Source organism: Nycticebus coucang, chromosome 8, assembly GCF_027406575.1.
Source record: "Nycticebus coucang isolate mNycCou1 chromosome 8, mNycCou1.pri, whole genome shotgun sequence".
In the NCBI taxonomy this organism is placed as follows: Eukaryota; Metazoa; Chordata; class Mammalia; order Primates; family Lorisidae; genus Nycticebus; species Nycticebus coucang.
The window spans coordinates 132,491,887-132,513,221 of record NC_069787.1 but is presented as its reverse complement, the minus strand read 5'-3'; the positions used below and the strand labels follow the sequence as shown (position 1 = coordinate 132,513,221).

Sequence of the window (21,335 nt, the reverse complement as noted above, 5' to 3'; positions counted from 1 at the left end):
TTTGAAAGGCACTTATTTATAGAATTCTTTTTTTTTAAATTGCAGTCTGCTTCCCCACCCCCTTTTATTTGTTTTAATGAAAATTATCCAATGCCTGCAAGAATATTCAAAAGTCTTTGTACCTGTTGGGTTTTTTAAATAAAGGATAAAATTTCAAAATTAGAATGGTCTCTGAGAAAACAACCCATGAAGTCCTACTTGGAATAAATCCTTGAATTTAGACTATCAACCTGATAGCCACCATATATGTTGGAATAGAAAAGAAATTTTGCATGAATTTGATCATTGCCATAGGCAGTTATACTTTGAAAACAATATTCCTTGTAAGGATTACAAGTAAAATAATGTTTTAGGACACAATTGAATTTGAAATAGGTAATGTTTTGAATAGATTTTTGCGTTTTTTTGAAATCTTACGTGAACAAGAAGTTGGAAATATAATCACATCAAAGAACAAATTGTCATGGCTTTGATGTTTAAGCCAAACAAATTTTGTAGGGTGGTATTTATAGAATTTGTAATTAAAAAATTTAATAACAATTTTGTTCAAGCATAGATTTTTCAAGCATAGAAAGAGCAACAACATTTTCGTCCAAGTAGAACTTATATCTGTCAATTCCAAATGCCTGCTTTTCCACATTTATTGTGAATAATTAATACATTTTAGTCAAATGTGTTAATGTTTAATAATAAATGTTAATAGTCCTATCATAAACACGGTCATCTAAAGAAATTTAAAATATAAGGTAGAAAACATTCTCTACAGAGAGATGTGGTAACCTTACAGGCATATAGATCTGAGTTCAAGTCCTAGAAATGCATGAGCTATGCTCTATTTAAAATGAGGATACTATGAACATGTTTTGGGATTATTTGGGGTTTTAATGATAATGTATATGGAGTTACAAGCATATACCAGGCCCTTGATTAATAGCTTATTTATTTATTTGTTCAGCTATGAAATACCGTGACGGTGTGAGATACTGGTGTGCTTGGTATGAGAGGCCTCTTATGGGACAGTAGAACTTGGAAATGTGAAATGGGTATGGGGAGCGATGTGTACAGGGGCCCAGGCTGGAGACACCACTGGACAGCCCATGGCCTCTCAATCGTGTCTATTTCTCGTAGCTTGGAAATATTCATTGGACTTGGAAATAGAAAGCTGAGTGTTTAGAAGAGAAAAATCATACTAGTTACCTACATTTTCATCCTTTCTATCGGTCAGTGGCTACAGCCAGAGTGGCAAGTTTGGGTACCGTAAACTTACTCATTACGATCAGCCTGCTGGAGGACCTTGAAAGTAAGTGTGAATGACACCAATAAACAAACTGGAAGAAATATTTTGTTTCTGTTCTTTCTCCCTGAAAGACAGATGATGCCAAAAAATCTCGCGGAAAGGAGTCTACAACTGGATCTGCTCAAGTTTGCCAAAAACAGTCTCCTATGTCCCGTTTTCTGGTGAAATTCCACTTGCACCTGCTTCTTAGTGAAATATTTAAGCATTCCCTTTCACTCTCAAACTTGCCAAGATTAGATAAGACACTCTGTCCACAACTGATCTGCACAAGATGTTTTTCTTTAATTCTAACTGTTCCACTGAATCCTTGTATATTTCTTCCAACCTCTTTCTCTTCCACCTCCTTTACAGGAAAAATTAAAGACATGTTTTCAGGGGAAGATTTTGGCCCTCTGACTCGCCTTGTCCTGGTGAATGCTATTTATTTCAAGGGGGATTGGAAACAGAAATTCAGAACAGAGAACACCCAGCTGATGAATTTTACTAAGAAAGATGGTTCCGCAGTCCAGATTCCAATGATGAAGGCTCTTCTAAGAACAAAATACGGTAATATGAGAACGCACACTTTCTAAAACACAGCTTTGGGAAGTGCCACGTATATTTGATATTTTATTTTCTCTGTTCCAGGGTATTTTTCTGAATCTTCTATACACTATCAGGTTCTGGAACTGCCTTATAAGGATGATGAATTTAGTTTCATCATCATACTTCCTGCAAAAGAACTGAACGTGGAGGAAGTAGAGAAACGGATTACCGCTCGCCAAATCCTGAAATGGCTCTCTGAGATGCAGGAAGAGGAAGTGGAAATAAGCCTCCCAAGGTTGGTAATGTCCGTGTTGTATACAAGTACTTCCTATGAGGGCTTAGAGCAGTGGTTCTCAACCTTCCTAATGCTGCAAACTCTTTAATGCAGTCCAAGGGGGTCACGACCCACAGGTCGAGAACTGCTGGCTTAGCGTAACTTTATTCAGAGATGTCATTTAATCAATGTTAAATGTGAATAATGACACCTATAACCAAGTTATCCCCAGCTTTTTCTCCCTAAATGATAATGCATAGGTCCCAAACCCAACCTACAATAAGAAATAAAGGCTTTTGTCAGAACGACCTTTGCCACATTTTTAGGCATCTCTGTAAGAATGTTTCATTCTCCAGCAGTCTGTCCAGGAGACCGGGCTCTCAACAGCTTCTCCACACTGTCTGAGCTTGGCAGCACTTTCTCCAAACCCTCACTCAGCAGCACACCTCTCGCGCAGCTTCTCATGGTGCGACTTTTCTCTTAATTCCTCCAAGCACAACTGTTGTGTCTTCATTTGTGTTTTCCTGCCTAAGTTCACGTGGTGAAGTCCCAACCTTCAGTACCTCCGAATGTGACTGTATTTGGACAGACAGGGATCTCTAGAGTGTGAACGAGAAGACGTTAGTGTGGGCTGTGGCCCAGTGTGGCTGGGTCCTTGTAAGAAGAGGAGACTCAGCCACAGAGATACCCACAGAGGGGAGGTGACGTGATGAGACACAGAAAAAGCTGAGCAAGTGTGAGCCGGGGAGGGGTTCACAGAGCAGACCGTTCCCTCGCAGGGCTCTGAAGAACTCGGCACTGCTGACATCTTGATTTCCGGGCTCTGGTCTTCACCACTGTGAAGTAATACAGTTGAACTTCCCTAGGTTGGTCATCTGACGGAATAACAAACTGGTCAATATACAGAGGTAGTCGACCTAAGGAGCTTCCACTGAGTACATGTGTTGCACAACCAGTCTGTGAAAGTTAGGTCAACTTAAGGAGGTGGTCAACTAGGGAGGTTCCACTGCGTATTTCTGTGATTGAAGCCACCCAGCTTGTGGGAATTTATTATAGCAGCCCTGGCAAGTAAGAACAATTTCAATGTTTAACCCAACTCTACTGAAAGCTTAGTGATAGCTAACGTGGCTGGCGAGGTAGAAAGTAATTTACACCACGTCCTGGGCATGACTGCCCTGGACTGCAGACCGTCTCCTGTTTCACGTTTTCCTTAAGCCTGCCATTGTCACGGTGCCAGGGTCCCCGCCCCTGCGAGGGGACCCTTACCAACTCTCTCCTACTCAGCGTTTGGAGTCCTCCATCTGTGCCCAGGGTAGAGAGAAGGTGACCCAGATTCCTCACTATCTTTTCTAAGGCCAGCTTCCCAGTCATGACAAGAACGTAGAGCGTAGATTTCAACTCTCAGCCAAACAATGTTTTCATCATAAAATAGCTTCTTCCTCCTTCTTGATCTCCAACTTCTCCATCTCTATCCACCAATTCTATTTGCATAACGAAAAAAATTGTATTGAATTTTCCAAACAAATGAGCAAGTTGCCTTCAAAGATTAATGTGAACCTCCATTTAGGTAGAAACGCAAGTGCGCACTGACGAGTGTATCCCCCTTTTCCATTCAGATTCCAGCCACCAACGAGTTTTTAAAAGCTGGCGGCCGTTCAACTGCAGTGTCTCATCACAAGCTTCTGTTCATGGCGCTGAGGCTGGCATATAGAGGCGCTAAGTAAACGATGGCTATTTCTTTTTTTTTTTTTCTGTGTTAAGAAGATCACTACCCAGCCAGTCCCAACCCAGAGTCAGAGCTGCTGACTTCTCCTTCTCTCCGCCCTTTCCCTCCGTGTGGCAGGCCTTTCTCCCTGGCTCCTGGCCCGTAAGCTCGCATTTATTTTCAGGTCCCTCTCAAGGCTGCCTGTTCCATGTAGATTTGTGCAAACCTGCCCGGTTGGAATGAACCGTTTCTCTTCTCCGGTTGTAGAAGAGCAGTCCTAGTTTTTGCTCACACTCCCGTCTAGCCTATCAGGAAGCATGTTCTGGAAAGGGGGTTCTATGTCACTCATTTGGGTGTCCATCATTCCTAGAACATTTCACAGTATAATAATGTGCTAAATGAATATAGTTGAGTTAAATTACACAAATATTTCCAAGGAAAGAGGTTCTATCTTATTACTCTTTATCTCATTTTGAAAATCTCAAAAACCATAATTCAACTTTCTAGTCACTTTAATGTAGTGTTAATTTAGTTAATTTAGCTTGCCCCACGTGGGGAGCATGGTGAAAAATGGTGTATCAGCTGTGGATTCCGGAATCTCTCCAAGGGGAGGAAAATACGATTCTTTTTGAATTCCCAGGATTGAAAATATTTTTACTAACTCTTTCATCATAAGAATACAACATTACATTTACAAGTACTCATTTTTACTAAATGAATGTTTTCTGACTTTTTAAAGGAGTAGTTTTCTTATTTTGGCAAGTTCATGAACTATTTTTGCCTGTCAGATCATATTGATGAATTAAATTCCTTGAGCACTAAAATCATCAGGTAAAACTTCAGAAACACATTTTCCCCCTAATGAGCAATTTTCTCACAAAAGAAACCCCACCATTTAGAGCACATATTTTAACATACACAGAAGAGAGAAAACTACACAAGCTGAGAAAATATTAGGGGTGGGCTGACAGATTTATAGTTTACAAATGCATTTTATAAACAGAGGCTCAGTGCCATGGTCCTCATATCTAAATAAATGTGTAATGTTTTTCCAACTGATAACTGAAGATTTTGGTAACATTGGAACAGTTTAATCAATTGTATTTGTTTTCTAGAGCCCCTGTAAGAGTAGGTGGCTTGAAATGACAGAAATTTACTCTCTCACGGTTCTGGAAGGACCACGTCCAAAATCAAGGTGTGTGTTAGCAGGACACGCCTGTGAGGGACAGTCATCATGTTGGGTTAAGGGCTCACCTTACTCCAGTCTAGCCTCAGTCTAACTAATTTTATCTGCAGTAACAACCCTATTTCAAAGTAAAATTACATCAGAAGGTAATGATTTTCAGCCAGCGTTCTGTGAGAGGATCTTAAGGGTGCTGAAAAATTAATATCAGTAAAGTCCTTAGTTAAATTATTTTCCAAACAAATTGAAAGCACAGTAAGTCTTTTCTTTATTTTACTCTATTTTTTTGTTCAACATAATTTAAGTGTGCTGCCGAAGTGTTACTATGGGTGTAAGCATGCCGGGAGATAAAAAAGTTTGAAAGACACTGTCTCAGGGTGCAGGAGATGAGGGCTTCAGCATGTGAATCTGAGGGAGAGAGTGCGTCCATAACTCAGTCCACAATACCAGCTACATTAAACTCGATGTTGTTGTAAAACACAGTGTCTCTTTGGTAACAAAGATTCTTAGGAAATGCCGAAGGCAAGAAAACCACTCCTGAGAATGTTTTCCTAGAAGCTGCCGTATCAGGGACGGTGACTGGCTGAAAACACTTCCTTTCTCCCCTGCGATGTGGACATTAGAATCAAGGCCAATAAGGTATAGTCTACAACATTGGCCACTTTCTAGCATTTACTATCTCTAATGCATATTAATAGGCATCTATTTTTTTCTTTTTTTTTGCCGGGGCTGGGTTTGAACCCGCCACCTCCGGCATATGGGACCAGCGCCCTACTCCTTGAGCCACAGGTGCCGCCCAATAGGCATCTATTAATAGACATTATTAATTTTGACATTTAACCTGAGAAAGCATTTAGTGTTTACAGTCTAATAACTAGAGGCTGTGGTTCCACAGTGTCAGTTGGTTATGTCTTCCGTTTCACAGATGAGAAAAACAAGGCACTGAAAAGCTAAATGGTTCTCATTCAGTGTGTGCTGGGAGAGAAAAGTCAGCCCTCGAGTCTGTCATCTCAGCCTCCCAGTCTTCCTAGTCTGATCCTGGTTAGGAAATGTATTTTTTGTGCAAAAACCTAGATAGATGGGGACTTTATTATGGAGAAGAGGCTGGGACAAACGGCACGTGACAGACATGCCCCTTATTGATAAGACAGTTACTACTTATTGATGAGATGGAATAGTGGGAGAATTTCACAAAAATTTGCTGAGACTATGCATCAGGCCAGTGCCTGCCTGCAGTTGTACAGCCAGTAAATGGCTGAGCCAGTGTCCTGGGACAAACAGGAACCTGAAAGCAGGTGCACTCTGGGGCCAGCACAAGGGGAGTGCAGAACAGAGTGGTCAGTGACAGGGAGGGCAGCAGGTCCAAGATCTGGAACAGCCATGCTGAGGACTTTTTAAAAGAGTTGACACCTACCCTCGGACAGAAAGCATCAAATTCCCGGTAAGGTAGAAATTGATCCCAGTCTTGGGCAGCCTTGGGCTTATCGATTGGTGTGTGAATGTGAATTGTGTATGGATGAGAGAGCAGCAAGGCAGGAAAAGTGAGACCAGACGGAATAAAGATGTGGTGACCAGAGGCAGGAATGATTGCAAAGTGTTCATTTTCACTTAGACCTGCTGGACACTGGTAAACATTGGAATTCCAAGTGTGCATTGAACAGTTTCCAGATGCATTTCAGATGTGATGAAAAGTATTTTTAATTCAGCTCATGAGGCTAACAGATTGTTTCTCTCTCCCTGACACACACACACACACACACACACAGGGAGATAACTAGAAGGAAAGTGACCAGAGGCTACTAGGCACCCACAGAGCAGTCCAGGTCCTCAGCATCAATCAAGTATTATGTTACACTTCTATCCTTGCAATAATCATAATACGTGTTTGGTTTGGTTAGGTCTATGTATGAATGATTTAAAAATGACTCAAGCCTACAGGATTTCAAATAATAAGGACAGGAGCCCGGAGGGAGATTAATTAGGGACTTTTTTTTTTTTTCCTTTAAACAAAATCTCTGGGGAAAGATGGGGAGGGAGGGAGAGCATTGGTCTCCAGAAGGGCCTGGAGAGTAAATCATTCTAAGGCTAGGAGTAAATCATTCTTCTTTTTTTTTTTTTTTTTGTAGAGCCCGCCATGACGCCCGGCTATTTTTTTGTTGCAGTTTGGCCGGGGCTGGGTTTGAACCCGCCACCCTCGGCATATGGGGCTGGCACCCTACTCACTGAGCCACAGGCGCCGCCCAGAGTAAATCATTCTTAAAACAAAAATATGGATGATTTTCTTTCATTTTCTGTAGCTTTTGCCTGTGTGAGAACATTTCTTCCCGGATATTTCATTTGGAAGTAAATTGCTGACTTTTAAGCAAACAGATCATGTGTGCATATGCTAAAAACATGTCTTGGGATTATCCAGTTCCAACAGTGTCTCTAGCGCTCCTTCCTTCCTTCCTTCCTTCTTGTGATTTATTTATTTATTTATTTATTTATTATTAGATCATAACTGTATACATCACTGCATTTATGGGGCACACTGTGCTGATTTTAGATACCATTTGGAATGTTTACATCAAACTGGTTAACACAGCCTTCCCCTCACTGATTTGTTGTGTTTAGACGTTTATACTCCGTTTCTGTTGCTCATTCTTTCATGTTTGGCTGATGTTGTTCTTTTGATAATTTTAAAGAAGGGTCGAGGAAAAACAGCAATGAACCACACCTGGGATACATAGTAAGACTCAAACTTTGGAAGCGGGACATTGCGTGCACTGCCCGAGTTGGAGGTTTTAAATTATATTTTGATTAGAAGCATGAGAGCGCGTCCGCTTCGACGTCAACCAGACGTGGGTTTAGACCGTAGCTCTGGCACCTGCTCTGACCTAGAAATCAAACTCCTCAATCTTCTGCTTTCTTACATGTTCATGGAAATAATAATGCCAGCTTCCTAGGATTTTTGAGCAGTTTAAAGACTATAATTTTACTAAGTACCTAACAGGTTGGAAGTGCTACTTCACACCTGGCTATTTATGGCTCTGATAATTATGGATAATTAGAGTCTGGCTGTGGAGTATACTTTTTATTAGATGCCTGAACGGGCTTCTATTTCTGTCAGTTTTATTGGACGATGTTATGAGCAGGACTGTTACTTCAATGATTCTTCAGTGATAATTAAGCATTATTAGGAGCTGTAATAAGTCTTGCAGTTTTCTTGTTATTATCCTAAAGTTATTGAACTATCATACTAAAAATAGCCAACTTGTAGGTGGATTAAAATCTCTATTTTTTAAAAGGCCATGCTCTGTTTGGTTTAAAGAGTATGGTAATAAAAATAGAATAAAAAAACCCAACCCTCAAAATCATCATGTTGCATATAATCTTTGCTAGTAGAAAGTTGCAAAAATGTAGTTGAAAAATCAGCCTATGTTACCGTCAGTAGATTCTAAAGTGCAAGTCATGTCCATTTCCAGTTAGTTAAGGTTCTGAATGAGTTAACATCTTTCTCCTCTACCTGTTATTTTACCAAGAAATGATTTAGGCCAATAAAGCTTTGCCATAGTATAGTCACTGTTTTGAAGAATTATAATTAAGAAGCTTGTTTAGTATTTGGCAGTTAAAACTGTGATCTAATTAGACTGATGGCCCACGCTAATTTCTATCCCCAGGATCACTAGTGCTTGCATCCAAACTGGGGGCTCTGGGGGAGGTCTTGCGGCAGGACTCTGACAGGAGTTGCCTGGAAATTTTGCTGATGTAGGAGATATATACAGTCCCTGTTTAAGAATGTTTCATTTGTCTTTTCTTTTTTTTACCAAAATTTCTGACTTTATTTTATTTTTTTAGTTTATTTATTATTAAATCATGGGGCACCATACACTGGTTTTATAGACCATTTGACACATTTTCATCACACTGGTTAACATAGCCTTCCTGGCATTTTCTTAGTTATTGTGTTAAGACATTTATATTCTACATTTAGTAAGTTTCACATGTACCCTTGTAAGATGCACCATAGATTTGGTCCCACCAATCACCTTCCCTTGACCCATCCTCCCCCACTCCTCCCTCTCTCCCTTCCCCCTATTGTTAGGTTGTAACTGGGTTATAGCTTTCATGTGAAAACCCTAAATTAGTTTCATAGTACGGCTGAGTACATTGGATACTTTTTCTTCCATTCTTGAGATACTTTGCTAAGAAGAATATGTTCCAGCTCCATCCATGTAAACATGAAAGAGGTAAAGTCTCCATCTTTCTTTAAGGCTGCATAATATTCCATGGTGTACATATACCACAATTTATTAATCCATTCATGGATCGATGGGCACTTGGACTTTTTCCACGACTTAGCAATTATGAATTGGGCTGCAATAAACATTCTGATACAAATATCTTTGTTATAATGTGATTTTTGGTTTTCTGGGTATATACCTAGTAGAGGAATTGTAGGATCGCATGGCAGGTCTATTTTTAGATCTCTAAGTATTCTCCAAACATCTTTCCAAAAGGAACATATTAGTTTGCATTCCCACCAGCCGTGTAGAAGTGTTCCCTTTTCTCCACATCCATGCCAACATCTCTGGTCTTGGTATTTTGTGATATGGGCTAATCTTACTGGAGTTAGATGATATAATATGCATTTGTTTCAAAAGCCATCGAACCTCACTTTCCCGTGGAAATTTTTTTAAAAAAGAAATTTGTACTTATTGACTTCACAGACACTAAAAGTATCAATTTGCTTTTTAAAATCAAGTCAGGTGGGAGATAACTCAATAAGTACAAGTTTCTTTTTAAAAAAAATTCCACAGGAAAGTGAGGTTCGATGGCTTTTGAAACAAATTCCTATTAATATGAGGGTACAAATGACCAGGCTACATTGTTTGCATGTGGTAGGTAAAGTCCAGGTTGTATTTGAGCCCTTCACCCAGGAGGCGTGCCGTGTACCTCACATCGTGCTTGTTAGGTGAGGGCACACCACGCGCCCTGCCATCCCCTCCTGTCCTCCGTCCTCTCCCCCTCCCCATCCTCCCTCCCCATCCTCCCTCCCCATCCTTCTTCCTTCCCCACTCTGTCCTCTTCCCCCTCACTTGGCTTTGGAGTTGGATTCCTAGATGAGAGCCTATGAGAATCTTTGGAGATTCTCTGGTTAAGTTCCCTCCTCACAAGTGAGTCAAACTGAAGCCCAGCAAGGTTTCTTAGGACTGGGTGGGTCCAAGGCACAGCCCTGCATTGGAAGCACTGGCCGGCTCCTTCTTCATTTCCTCTCCCATAATTTTTATTTTTTATTTCCTTTGAAAGAAATTTAGTTTCTTCATTTTGCACTTTTACACTTTTCACTTTTACGCTTTCACAGGGCCCATCAGGTGTGCGCATAAACTCAAGAAGGTCACAGCAACTGTGACAACGAGTGGGATGGATGATTAATAGTAAATGCTTCTCTGTAATAACCAATAGTTTTCTCCGAAGACTGTTGACTCCTGTCCCTGTTGGCAGCATCACGGCCATCTGCCAGGAACCATCCTCGATAGTGTGAAGAACTCGAGGCCGTAGAAATGCTAGAAGGAAATCTGAGACATCTTAGGAAGGGGCTGGGAATTGCAAACTTACACATCTCACCCTGTTTGTTGAGTAATTGTTACTTAAAAAAAAAAAAATAGAGTATTCTCTTCCCCATTCCCTCCAACCACTTGGCCAGGAAGCAAGTTATTAGCAACCCAGAGCTGATGGCAGAGCTGGCAAAAATGGTGTGAAATTTGACAAAATATAATTGGGATAATAAAAACAAAATATTTCACAATATGATCTCTTCCAAGTCATTCATTTAAAAAAAAATTATTAACAAACCTGTGTGTGTTTCAAGACTTTTCTTCATCTTTTTTTTTTTTTTAACAGATTTAAAGTAGAACAAAAATTAGACTTTAAAGAAGCTTTGTATTCTTTGAACGTAACTGAGATATTTAGTGGCGGCTGCGACCTTTCTGGACTAACAGGTATGATAAATTATCATGTTAATTTGGTTTCTTAGGACTATATTAACTAACTGATCTTAAAACTGGAAGATTTGGTCCCAGGTATCAGACACACAGTGAGTAAATGTCAGAGCCGTGTTCCACTGTCTGGAAGCAGGCACTCTATTCTGCATTTAAGTAGTTTTCCTTAATGGAAGTTAAAGGCATTTAGGATTTTAGATAAGCATTTTAGTCAAACTTCTCATATAACTATGTGGATCAGATTTATTACATGGGCTTTTATTTCTGCCCTGTTTGGATTTTCTTATCTGAATAATGGGAATTACAACTTTGAGTCTCTCATCTAAGCAGAGCTAATAAAACTCTCATAAACCAATTTGCAAAGGTTAATTCCCTAATATTAAAGTCCATGAAATAGGAACCCACAAGCTGCTGGATGTGGAATGCAATTGAGAAATTGCAATGCTACAGCTTTTAGATTTAGCAACAGAGCAGATGAATCTGGTTTGCTGACTGCACCTGAAGCATCCCACATGGTTGGGATGTGAAGTCCCCCAGCAAAGCCAAGACGGTCTTTTAGTCTTCTGGTCCTGGGAGTACTTGCTAGTTTAAATATAACTAACTAAAGAGAAAAAAAATGGATGGAGACGGCCAATTAGTCCTAAACTATTTTCTCTCTTTTAAACTTAGTCTTCTGTTTTATGAAAAGGAACCTAAGCTTGGCGCCCGTGGCTCGTGAATAGGGTGCCAACCACATACACTGAGGCTGGCAGGTTCAAGCCCGGCCCGGGCCTGCTAAACAACAATGACAACTGCAAGCACAAAATAGCTGGGCGTTGTGGTGGGTGCCTGTAGTCCCAGCTACTCGAGAGGCAGAGGCAAGAGAATCACGTAAGCCCAAGATTTTGAGGTTGCTGTGAGCTGTGACGACACAGCACTCTATACCAAGGGTAACATAGTGAGACTCTGTCTCAAAAAAAGAAGAAAACAAAACAAAACAAAAAGGCACCTAAGCTTGTCTGTTTGATGAATTTTTGTATCAAAACATGAAATATAATGGAAATATTTTGCGTATTCTTTGTAATTATCTGGGTTGGGGAGAGGTGTTTATTAATTTAGTCACTTATCAATGGTATGGGTAAATGAGTGGAAGGACTAAGCTTTCCTGGTGGAGATGAATGGGGGGTGTTCACAGGTGCCAAAAATGTTCATTATCACCTTCATACATGAGGTAGCTGCTCCTTCTCACACCGACAGATCTTTGACAGTCTCATCAGCACCAGTCATGAAACAGTCACTGTTAAATACCGCGCCAGGATGCGTGTAAGTCAGCCTGTGACACAGCCACCTGATGTCAACCAGACGGTTTTCCAAGCACTTCATCTTAACTTCTCTCTGGCCTTAGGAAACTCACTTGAAATTGCTGAGACATTTCAATAGCTGCTCATTCTGCAAATTCCCAACAATTTGTAACTTCTATAAAAACCCTCCTTTTACAGGCAGAATTTTAAAGAAAACATCTCCAAAATGCTTCGTGAAAGAATTTGTTCCTGAAAATCAACCCCAAGCAGAGAAAAGTAAATGTCCAGCATTTTTTGTTCTTTCTGCCCTTGGTTACCTTTTGAGTTGTTTTAACCACACTGGTTCTGTCTCACTGCCTGGAAGAGGACAGCCGTAGGCCACATGGACTCTGTGGCTGGAGGCCGGGAGCACGGGAATCTCCCTGCTATCCTCACTTACCGTGTGTGACATAAACGTTCAGTAAAGGCTTCTTTACTGCCAACCCTTCCCTGGTGCTACAGGACATCTATTAAAAGAACACTGCCTTTTACTTCCACAGTTGCAAGTTTTAAAGAAAATACTCTCATAGAATCATTTTGGAAACTCTGAGATAAATATGTGACGTCCCACTGACATTAGTTCCTGTGTCACACATAGTGAAGTAACCTTTCTGATCCTCAGTTTCCTAATCTGTTAAGTGAGATAATAAATTGCAGTGATTTGAGGGAAAGTAAAAGAATGCGTGTACAACAGCTACGTTAATATTTTGCATATAGTTGTTGCTTAGAACGTCAAATGAAAAAAGCAAGTGGGGAAGGTGGCAGTTCAGAATTTGTCTGCACGTCTACCCACAGAGCTGTGGAAGTTTTCCTGTTCTCTTCCTTTAATAAATACAGACTTGGAATTTTCACAAAAAATAAGGGAAAAGCTATAACAAAGTGAGTCTATAGAGCATCCAGATTCGTTATTCTAAACACGCCACCTCTCGGGTCCTGTTCTTTCCCTAAGACGAGGCCCTGTGTGCAGTGACAGGGAATGCGGCTGTTGTGGGGCTGAGGCTGTTGCTAAACGGAGTGAAATTGTTCCGTCCTCCCCAACCTGCTTTTCGACCTTCATTCATGGCGCGGGCCACAAAGTCATTTACTGGGTGCTTCATTTGTAAATCCGACCTTATTCCAGGCAGTTCTGAGAAAGGAAGGTGCTTCTGTGCCTGATCTTGAGAGACGGTTCTCCTGCACGTCAGTGAATCCACAGTAACGGTGGGGATGTCCCCTTTCCCCCATTGTACAGGTTTCTGTCACTAGACATAATCCAATCCATTGGTTTACTTATTTGAAAGTATCCGTGTAGGGCAGTTAAGGGCGAAGCAGTTTTCTAGAGCATGTTTCCATGGTTCCTTGGTAAGGAACATTGTCAGACCTTGCTGGTCTCACAAAGCCAGCTTGACACGGCTTCTGGACTCATGGGTGTCACTCCTCCCTTCTCCAGGGGAACACCCTCACAGGCCACTGCACCAGGAAGCTTCCCCCACACAATTCTGCCTGTAGAAGAGGGGCATTTCCTCCCGGCCATATGCGTGTGTCCATCCACATCAGAACAAAATTATCAGACACTGTCTCACACTGGACAGTCTAACAGGCTTTAAAGCATCCCTCGGAAGGGATTTTGTAACTTATGACACAAACGTTCTTAGACTTTGGTAGCCTCCCCAGGCTTGAAGCAAAGTGAGCTTTGTTTTAAACTCAGATCAAAACTAGATACAGATTTGAAAAGGGAAGTTGTCTTTGAGGTTGACACATAGGGTGGGATTGACTCAAATCTGGAAAGCTTCTTTCATTCTGTCGGCAGACAGAAGCTAAGGGAGGGAAAACCCTCTATCCACTCAAATATTTCATGTAGTTGGACACCTGACTTGAGGCTTATAACAGTCTATGTTTACCTTTTATGTCAGGAAACCCTTGATCTATTTCTGTGTCTATTCATCTCAGTAAGAACTGAACATAACCCACCTTGATCTCCAGCAAATTGCATAGAAAACTGTTTCCCTGCCTGTGCTCATTTGAAAATGTTATTAGTCTGGGAACAAATAGGTAATGGCTCTTGATTTTAATCCTTAAATGTACATTCATATGTTTTGCCAGATTCATCTGAAGTGTTTGTTTCCCAAGTTATGCAAAAAGTTTTCTTTGAGATAAATGAAGCTGGCAGTGAAGCCGCAGCATCAACAGGTAGGACCGATGATTTCCGCGTAAGCCGAGGGGAAGAAGGGGGAAGATGAACTGTGTACTTGGGTCGTTTTTCTCTTCTCTGTCTAGACGCTACATGAGGAAAAAACAAAATGGTTGTGTAAGCTGTTCATTCACTCTCCAGTCACAGCATAATGCAAAAGGGAAGGAAAGTTATTAGATTAGGAGTTGAGGCTCTTCTACTGATGTTGGCTTGTTGGCAAACCAGAGAACCTGCCATTGAGTAGATGGGACCTGAGGTGAAGGGCGTCTCTGAAACAGGAGACAGGACCTGTGGGGTTCAAATCCGGGATCAGGATTGTTCAATGTGACATCACTGTTGTGAAAGAGCGCTTGTCCTTTCTAACTGTATTTCATTTCCTTCTTCCCTACGACAAGTTGGTCCTTCTGTTTTAAATTCAATTCTTGCCATCACCTTCTGTGGCAGTGGCTCTCAAACTTAGCTGCATGGTAGAATCATGGGAGAAGTTTTTAAAAATCTGATGCCCAGCCCACACCGCAAACAAAATAAATCAGGATATGTGCAGGTGAAAGTTGGGCTCCAGGATTTCTTGCTTCCCTATGTAATTCCAACGTGCCTCCATGCTGAGGATCTGTGCTCCACGGTGCCGTGAAGTTGCTCTCGCTCCCAGGAGGATGATACAGCAAAGCAGCAAAAGCATCACTTGGGAGCTTCTTAGAAATGCAGAATCCTAGGCCCCTCCAGGCGGCCAAATCAAATCTTCATTTTCCAGAATCATGGGGTGATTTGTTGATAGAATCTAAGTTTGAGAACCATTCTTCTGTACTACATTTCCTTGAACAAATGACATTTTAAATAGCATCTATGATGTGTATAAGGAATGCTAGAAAAATAATTGGAAAAAAGCCTTAAAATCCATGAAAAATAGACACGCAATTATAATGAATCCCTCCTATGTCTATTTTAGTTCCTCCACATTATTTGGATTTTAATCAATCTTTAAAGATATTCATTCCTTAAAATGTTTTATTGATAGCTTAAAATGATATCCAGGTAACAACTTGTTGATTAATTTGTAATGCTACATAGAGCCAGTGGATTGAACGTCTGGGTGGGACACACAGGACTCCAACACCATTTCGTCACCTGGTGAAGGATTTTGCATGGCTGTGCTCAGGGATTGAGATTGTAGGGGATGGGTATATGAATTTTTGGAGAAATAGAAAGATGGCATTTGGGTGTGGTTACTGGCTCAGGCAGACAAAATTTTTAGCTGCTTTTAAACAGAACTGAAGGAGTCCTTAGAGATGATTATCTGATTTTTCAGTGTATTGGTGAAGAAAGATGGTCAGCCATGTAAAGTGCTTTTCAAAACATTAGCTGACGACAGAGCTTGACTCAGATCAGATCCCTGACTTGGGGTCTTTGGGTTCAGTGATCTTTCTACTGCTGCCCACGGACTCTCAGTGTAAGTCCAGAGTTTCTAGGATCCTGTGACATCATTAAAGGAAGGCAGGGTGACTCGGAGATCAGCCTGATGAATATGTGAGAGAATAGTCAGTCATTGCAGGATTCAGAACTCTGCTCAGAGTTGCTTGAGAACAAAAAATGTCCAAGGAATCACTGCAAATGGGAGTGGGGATAAGACTGACCTGCCTTTACTTTTGGGACTTTTCTCAGTAATTTAGACATGAGCCTCTATTCACAGATTATTTGGGCGTCATGGCCTGATATTCCAGAGAAGGGAGTACCTGGTGCACTGTATCACTAAGGTTGTATTGGATGGTTTTATAAATTCTAATTATACATGCTAAATTTTTTTGTCCTGCGGTCAGAAAAATAATTGTACAAAATCATTTGCATAATTAGAAAAGACAATATCTGGACTGAGTGTCAAAAATATTTAACCTAGTAAAAAAAAAAACCCAACCTTTTACATTTTCCCAACTTAAATATTAGTAAATGCCGCAATGTGACCACGTGATGTAAATCATTATAGTAAACATTTTCTAAGGCAGCAAATCTCTGCTTTGAATCACACGTTCACTGCACAGATCCTAAAAGCTCTGAACTCACAGAATAATTTTTGAAAGAGTAAGTAAGAAATAAATTCATTTGAGCTCAGCTGTGATTACCACCAGTCTGAAGTATGGAAATGAAGCACAGACCCACCCAGACAGGGATTACGGATTGAAAACACTGTAAGAATAAATCACATAATGTAAATAGAAAGTGTGCAGAAAATTGCTGTTTAAAAAATAAAAGTTTTCACCTAAATTGAATCTAGTATCTGGCTTTCTTCTTCACTGAGCATAAATATGAGTTTAGAATTACTGCATGAAGGACCTAATATTTATTCTTCTGCACTTTAGTTTTAACGTGTATTGCATTTCTCTATATTAAGAAAACGGTTACTTTTCCACATGTTAACTCCTCACACAAAATGACCTTTACCTTCTACAAAAAGTATTATGGGTGTGTTTCCCTTACTGATCTTTTAATGTGAATGTCTAAATACCCGTTGTCTCTATTTCACAGGTGTACACATCCCCGTGATCATGAGTCTGACTCAAAACCAATTTACAGTAAACCATCCATTTTTGTTTATTATGAAGCATAACCCGACAGGTAACTTTTTGGAGAATTCTTTGGGGAAACTGTTCAAATTAAGCAGACTTTGTTCTAGCTGCTAATTGCCTTTTATGCATCTGAAATCACTTGTTCTTTCCGTGGGTATTTGTCAAGTGCCTATCTCGTACGAGGCATTGTATTTTCAGAAGTGACAGGGATTTAAATAGTAGAGTGGTATTAATTGCCACCACCACGGTGACTATATGTAGTAGTCATTTTATGGACTTATCTCTAAAGCCCAAATCATGTCAGTAGGTTAGATTTTGGACTCATAAAGACATTGAAGCTCAGAGAGAGATTATGTAGTTTGTCTAGGGTCATACAACTAGAAAGTGTCACGTGGGAACTGATGTCAACTCTCAGTCTGTGATGCCACAATGGGAACAGAAATTGAGACCTGTAGAGTTGTGAAAATTTTCAGCAGTAAATGAAAACAAAAGTGACCAGTGTAGGCTCTGAGGGGAAGAGAAAAGTCAAACATAATTTTAAGTCTCAAATTTGGCGACAGATGTCGCAGGTACAAGGGGGCTGGAGAGGAGCAGTGGGTTGGACCAGTGCAATGCCGAAGGTCTGCACACATGTCCCAGCACCTTCTCTTACAAGGAAGGGAGGCCAGATGCAGTGGAGAAGCTGCCGTTAAGTTCATATTTATGGGTAGGGCTCTTCAGCAGTCAGCCTGTCTGAGGCCCATAAACTGCAGGAAAGGAGAAATTTATCTTGTTTCTCTGTGTACTGGTCCAGCGTTTGGCAACATCGCCCGCACGCTCTGTGTAACGTCAGCGTCGCTACAGACTGAGGGTGTGGACTTGGGCATCAGACTCAGGTCCAAGTCATAGTTCAGTTACCCACTCATCGTGAGACAAGTTGCTTCTCATTTCCAAGCCACATTTTCCCCATCTCATATTTGAACATGGTGCTTGCCTCCTAGAGTTAAATATAAGAATGGATGGAACCAGTTTACACTATTTCTGGTATACATATGCTAAGTGTTCCTTATGAATAAGTCCATCAGTACAGATGAATGACTGGATGACAGGAGGCAGGAAAACGGAAAAGATTCTCTGTTATCCGGTTCACAGGGAGAAAAGACACGTTCTTCTCAGAATCTGAATCTGTTAGATGAACTAGGAGTATTGATATTATTGACCTGCCACGTAGTTTTTGGCTCCGTGAAACTAATGCTGAATGACTTTTCTGAAAGTCCTCTCTTGAAAACAGTGGAACGGTTTTAGAATTGCTGAGATTCATCAACACAACTTCAGCCTAGTGGGGGTGTGCCATTGTGTAAATATATTCTGAGTATACAACTTGGTCCATCTGTCTTTAACTCTGGGATGACTCTAATTTCTTATAATTAGTATATAATTATTGAATATGGAGACAGAAGGAAGTAAAGCCACACCAGGCATCCATGCACAGGTCAATAATGGCTTTTGGAAGAATTACGTTTGACTCTGTTTTCCAAGTTGATGACCTGCCGAAGTCCAAGTCCACAGGAAGCTCTCAGGACAACAGCAGGGAGAATCCAAAACCTGAAAGCAGCTACTTATTTATTTATTTGTGATAATCCTTAGTGATTGTACCTTAATGAAAACTTTCACTGTTTTATTATCTTTATTATAATGAGATTTTTCTAAAATAGGGCTACTCTTTTAATTTATTGTTTAAAATGAACGGGCACTCAGTCATCAGGAGCTGTAAATTGTTGCCACGTAAAATGTAGAAGGAGCTCTCAGCCTAAGATAGTACACACTCAATGATTTATCTATTTTTCTTTTACAAATAAACTCAAGAAATAATTCAGATGAATGGGGGTGGTGGTTTAGCATCATCATAGGGGACTCTTAAACAACTTCATGCTGTACATAAAATATATTCCATTGACAATTTCTGAAGCATAAGAATAAATGATTTTAGGTTTGGTACAACCAACTTTTATCTAGATTTGAAATTAGTTCTTTTGTGCAAAAATCTATCCATTTTTTGACTTTTTCTATCAGGTGAGTTTTATATCACAGAATTTTCTTCTAAAGTCCTTCAGCTTCAATTAGATTTCTAAGTTAAATGTCTTGGCTAAACTTCTAGGACAAGGAAAAATCTTTTTTGGCTGAAGGTACAGGCCAATTTTATAGACATTGAGAAGAAAATTGTGAAAAAGGCTATATAAAAGGTATAATTTCTGAGAAAACAGTGAGTCATGGTTTTGAAACTGACAGGGCTCTGCACACAATAAAAATTATTTCACTTAGAACTTTTTAAGGTCATTGGCCCAGGGGAGAAGCAGACTGAAGAATGTTCATTAAGAAATCTCTGTGTCTAACCGCTGGCTTCGGTTATCCCATTGTATTTTAAGATTAGGAGGTAAAAGTTGCTTACATCTGATGGAGATGTGGTATAAATATGTTGATTAAATGTAGGGGACACATGTTAAAAAGAAGGCATCAAAAGGGGGGAAATAAAAAACAGTACTGATTTCTGCTTCCGCCTGCCCCTAACTCTGTGCATTGCTGAGATATCGCTGATCCTCACTGGTTGGGATTGAGGAGATTGGTTGCTGAAAGAAACATGAAAAGGCCAAGACAAATCACATCTAAGTAGCATTCTATACTTCCCTGTGCTTAAAAATTTAAACTACTATCTTCAATTATGGCCTTAGTATCTATAAATTACTTAAAAATTTTTTTCCAAATAAACTCTGGTAAGCGTTTGAATGCTCTCGCCTTGTCAAGACACAAGAGACGCTGCTGGTTTCTATTTATTTTGATCAAGAATAATTTATTCTGGGAGAAGGGCTTGTGTTTCCCCATCTATCTGAAAAACAGGGGTATCTGTTTTCTTTCCTTTATCCTTCAGAATTGTGAGGCATTGATTGATTATAATTATTTCTAAAAAGCAAATATAATCTACAGAAGACTGTTCATGCCCATGTTTTTGAGTCTTGCAGAAATGGGTCTGTCTTTGGACTGAACAGGAGAGTTAATGAAACGGGACTCTCCCCTTGTATTTTCAAAAAACTTTTAAAGATCATTTTTGTTGGCTTTAAAATGATGCAAAATTTATTTTATTACTTTTAAAAGTTACCTTTATTACATCTGTGTAGGAGGAACCTGACGGCATTTAACACTGATTCATTCAAGCCACTTCTCTTCACCCACGCGAAGGGAAAGGTGAATGGGTTTTGATGTACCATTATTTCTAGTTTGTCTTTTTGTTCTTAGCTCCTTTTCACCTGCAAACACAGAATGTCTGGAAAGAGGAATTTGCATTTATGATGTAGACTATATCACTTTGGTGAGGATTTGAAAGCACTAGTGATATACAAATATTGTCTTTAGCAGTAAAGGAAGCTTTGATTCTGAGCTGAAGGAAGAAATCTGGGAAGCTGCACTTTTAACCCCGAGGGCTTACGCTGCATGCATGAAAAGAGGTCTGCTAACGCCTTAAACGTGACGCTCCACCACGCTCATTATCTTTTCATCATGCTGCGTCTGCCCGACTGGTCTCCGTATTTAGAACACCTCTCTGTCACTGGAGTTTTCCTTTTGTATATGAAAAATGGGGCTAATGCGTGTTTCATTGTAAGTGATAGTAGATCTGAATTCACTTCATAAATTCCCAGAAAATGATTAATAATGATATGATGATGTACTTGAGACATGAGAGAGGGGTTTTTGCTGTTATACATTGCCTCTTTATCTTATAGAGAATGAAGAGCAATTTGTTGAAATATTAAGAAAAACAAATTACTGTCATTTTTTCTCTCGATATTTCTTAAGTATGCTTTTTTTCTTCTCCTAGAGTCAATTTTGTTCATGGGAAGGGTCACAAATCCTGACACCCAGAAGATGAAGAGAAGAGATTTAGATTCACTGTGAATAAAAAGCTGAACCTCAGCATAGAAGATGATTCCTGGAAAATAGTTGATTGGCAAAATATCATCACTTTGAAAGCATCTTCCATATACTGTATCTTTTTCTGCTTTAAACGGTGCCTGTGTTAACCTGTATGAATAGTGACTTGTGTTAATGAATAAGCAAATTGATATGTTTGTTTTTATCCTTTCTATATCTTTTATAAAATTTATATGAAGCAATAGCAGTGCACATATGTAAAATTGTGTACCCTTCTTCATAATTGCGAAAGCTATGATATCTCAGATATCAAATTCAAGCCTTATATATTAAATGTGTTTTATTCCTAAATCACTGGACTATCACACCAGCAGTACCCAGACCACAGGGAAGGGGCGCTCCTGACGACAGAGGTCCGGG

At 40.0% G+C, this 21,335-nt stretch overlaps 1 protein-coding gene across 1 annotated transcript in view; it reads left to right on the top strand.

Annotated features, from left to right (window-relative positions):
• Positions 1–20,997, top strand: part of SERPINI2 (serpin family I member 2) — a 32,283-nt gene extending 11,286 nt beyond the window's left edge. Inside the window, exons 3-8 of the mRNA XM_053599685.1 lie at positions 1,649–1,843; positions 1,925–2,117; positions 10,868–10,965; positions 14,367–14,453; positions 16,972–17,061; positions 20,863–20,997. Coding sequence (XP_053455660.1) covers positions 1,649–1,843; positions 1,925–2,117; positions 10,868–10,965; positions 14,367–14,453; positions 16,972–17,061; positions 20,863–20,939 — 740 coding nt within the window. The 3' untranslated portion in view covers positions 20,940–20,997. The remainder of the gene's footprint in view (positions 1–1,648; positions 1,844–1,924; positions 2,118–10,867; positions 10,966–14,366; positions 14,454–16,971; positions 17,062–20,862) is intronic.
• Positions 20,998–21,335: the final 338 nt, after the last annotated feature.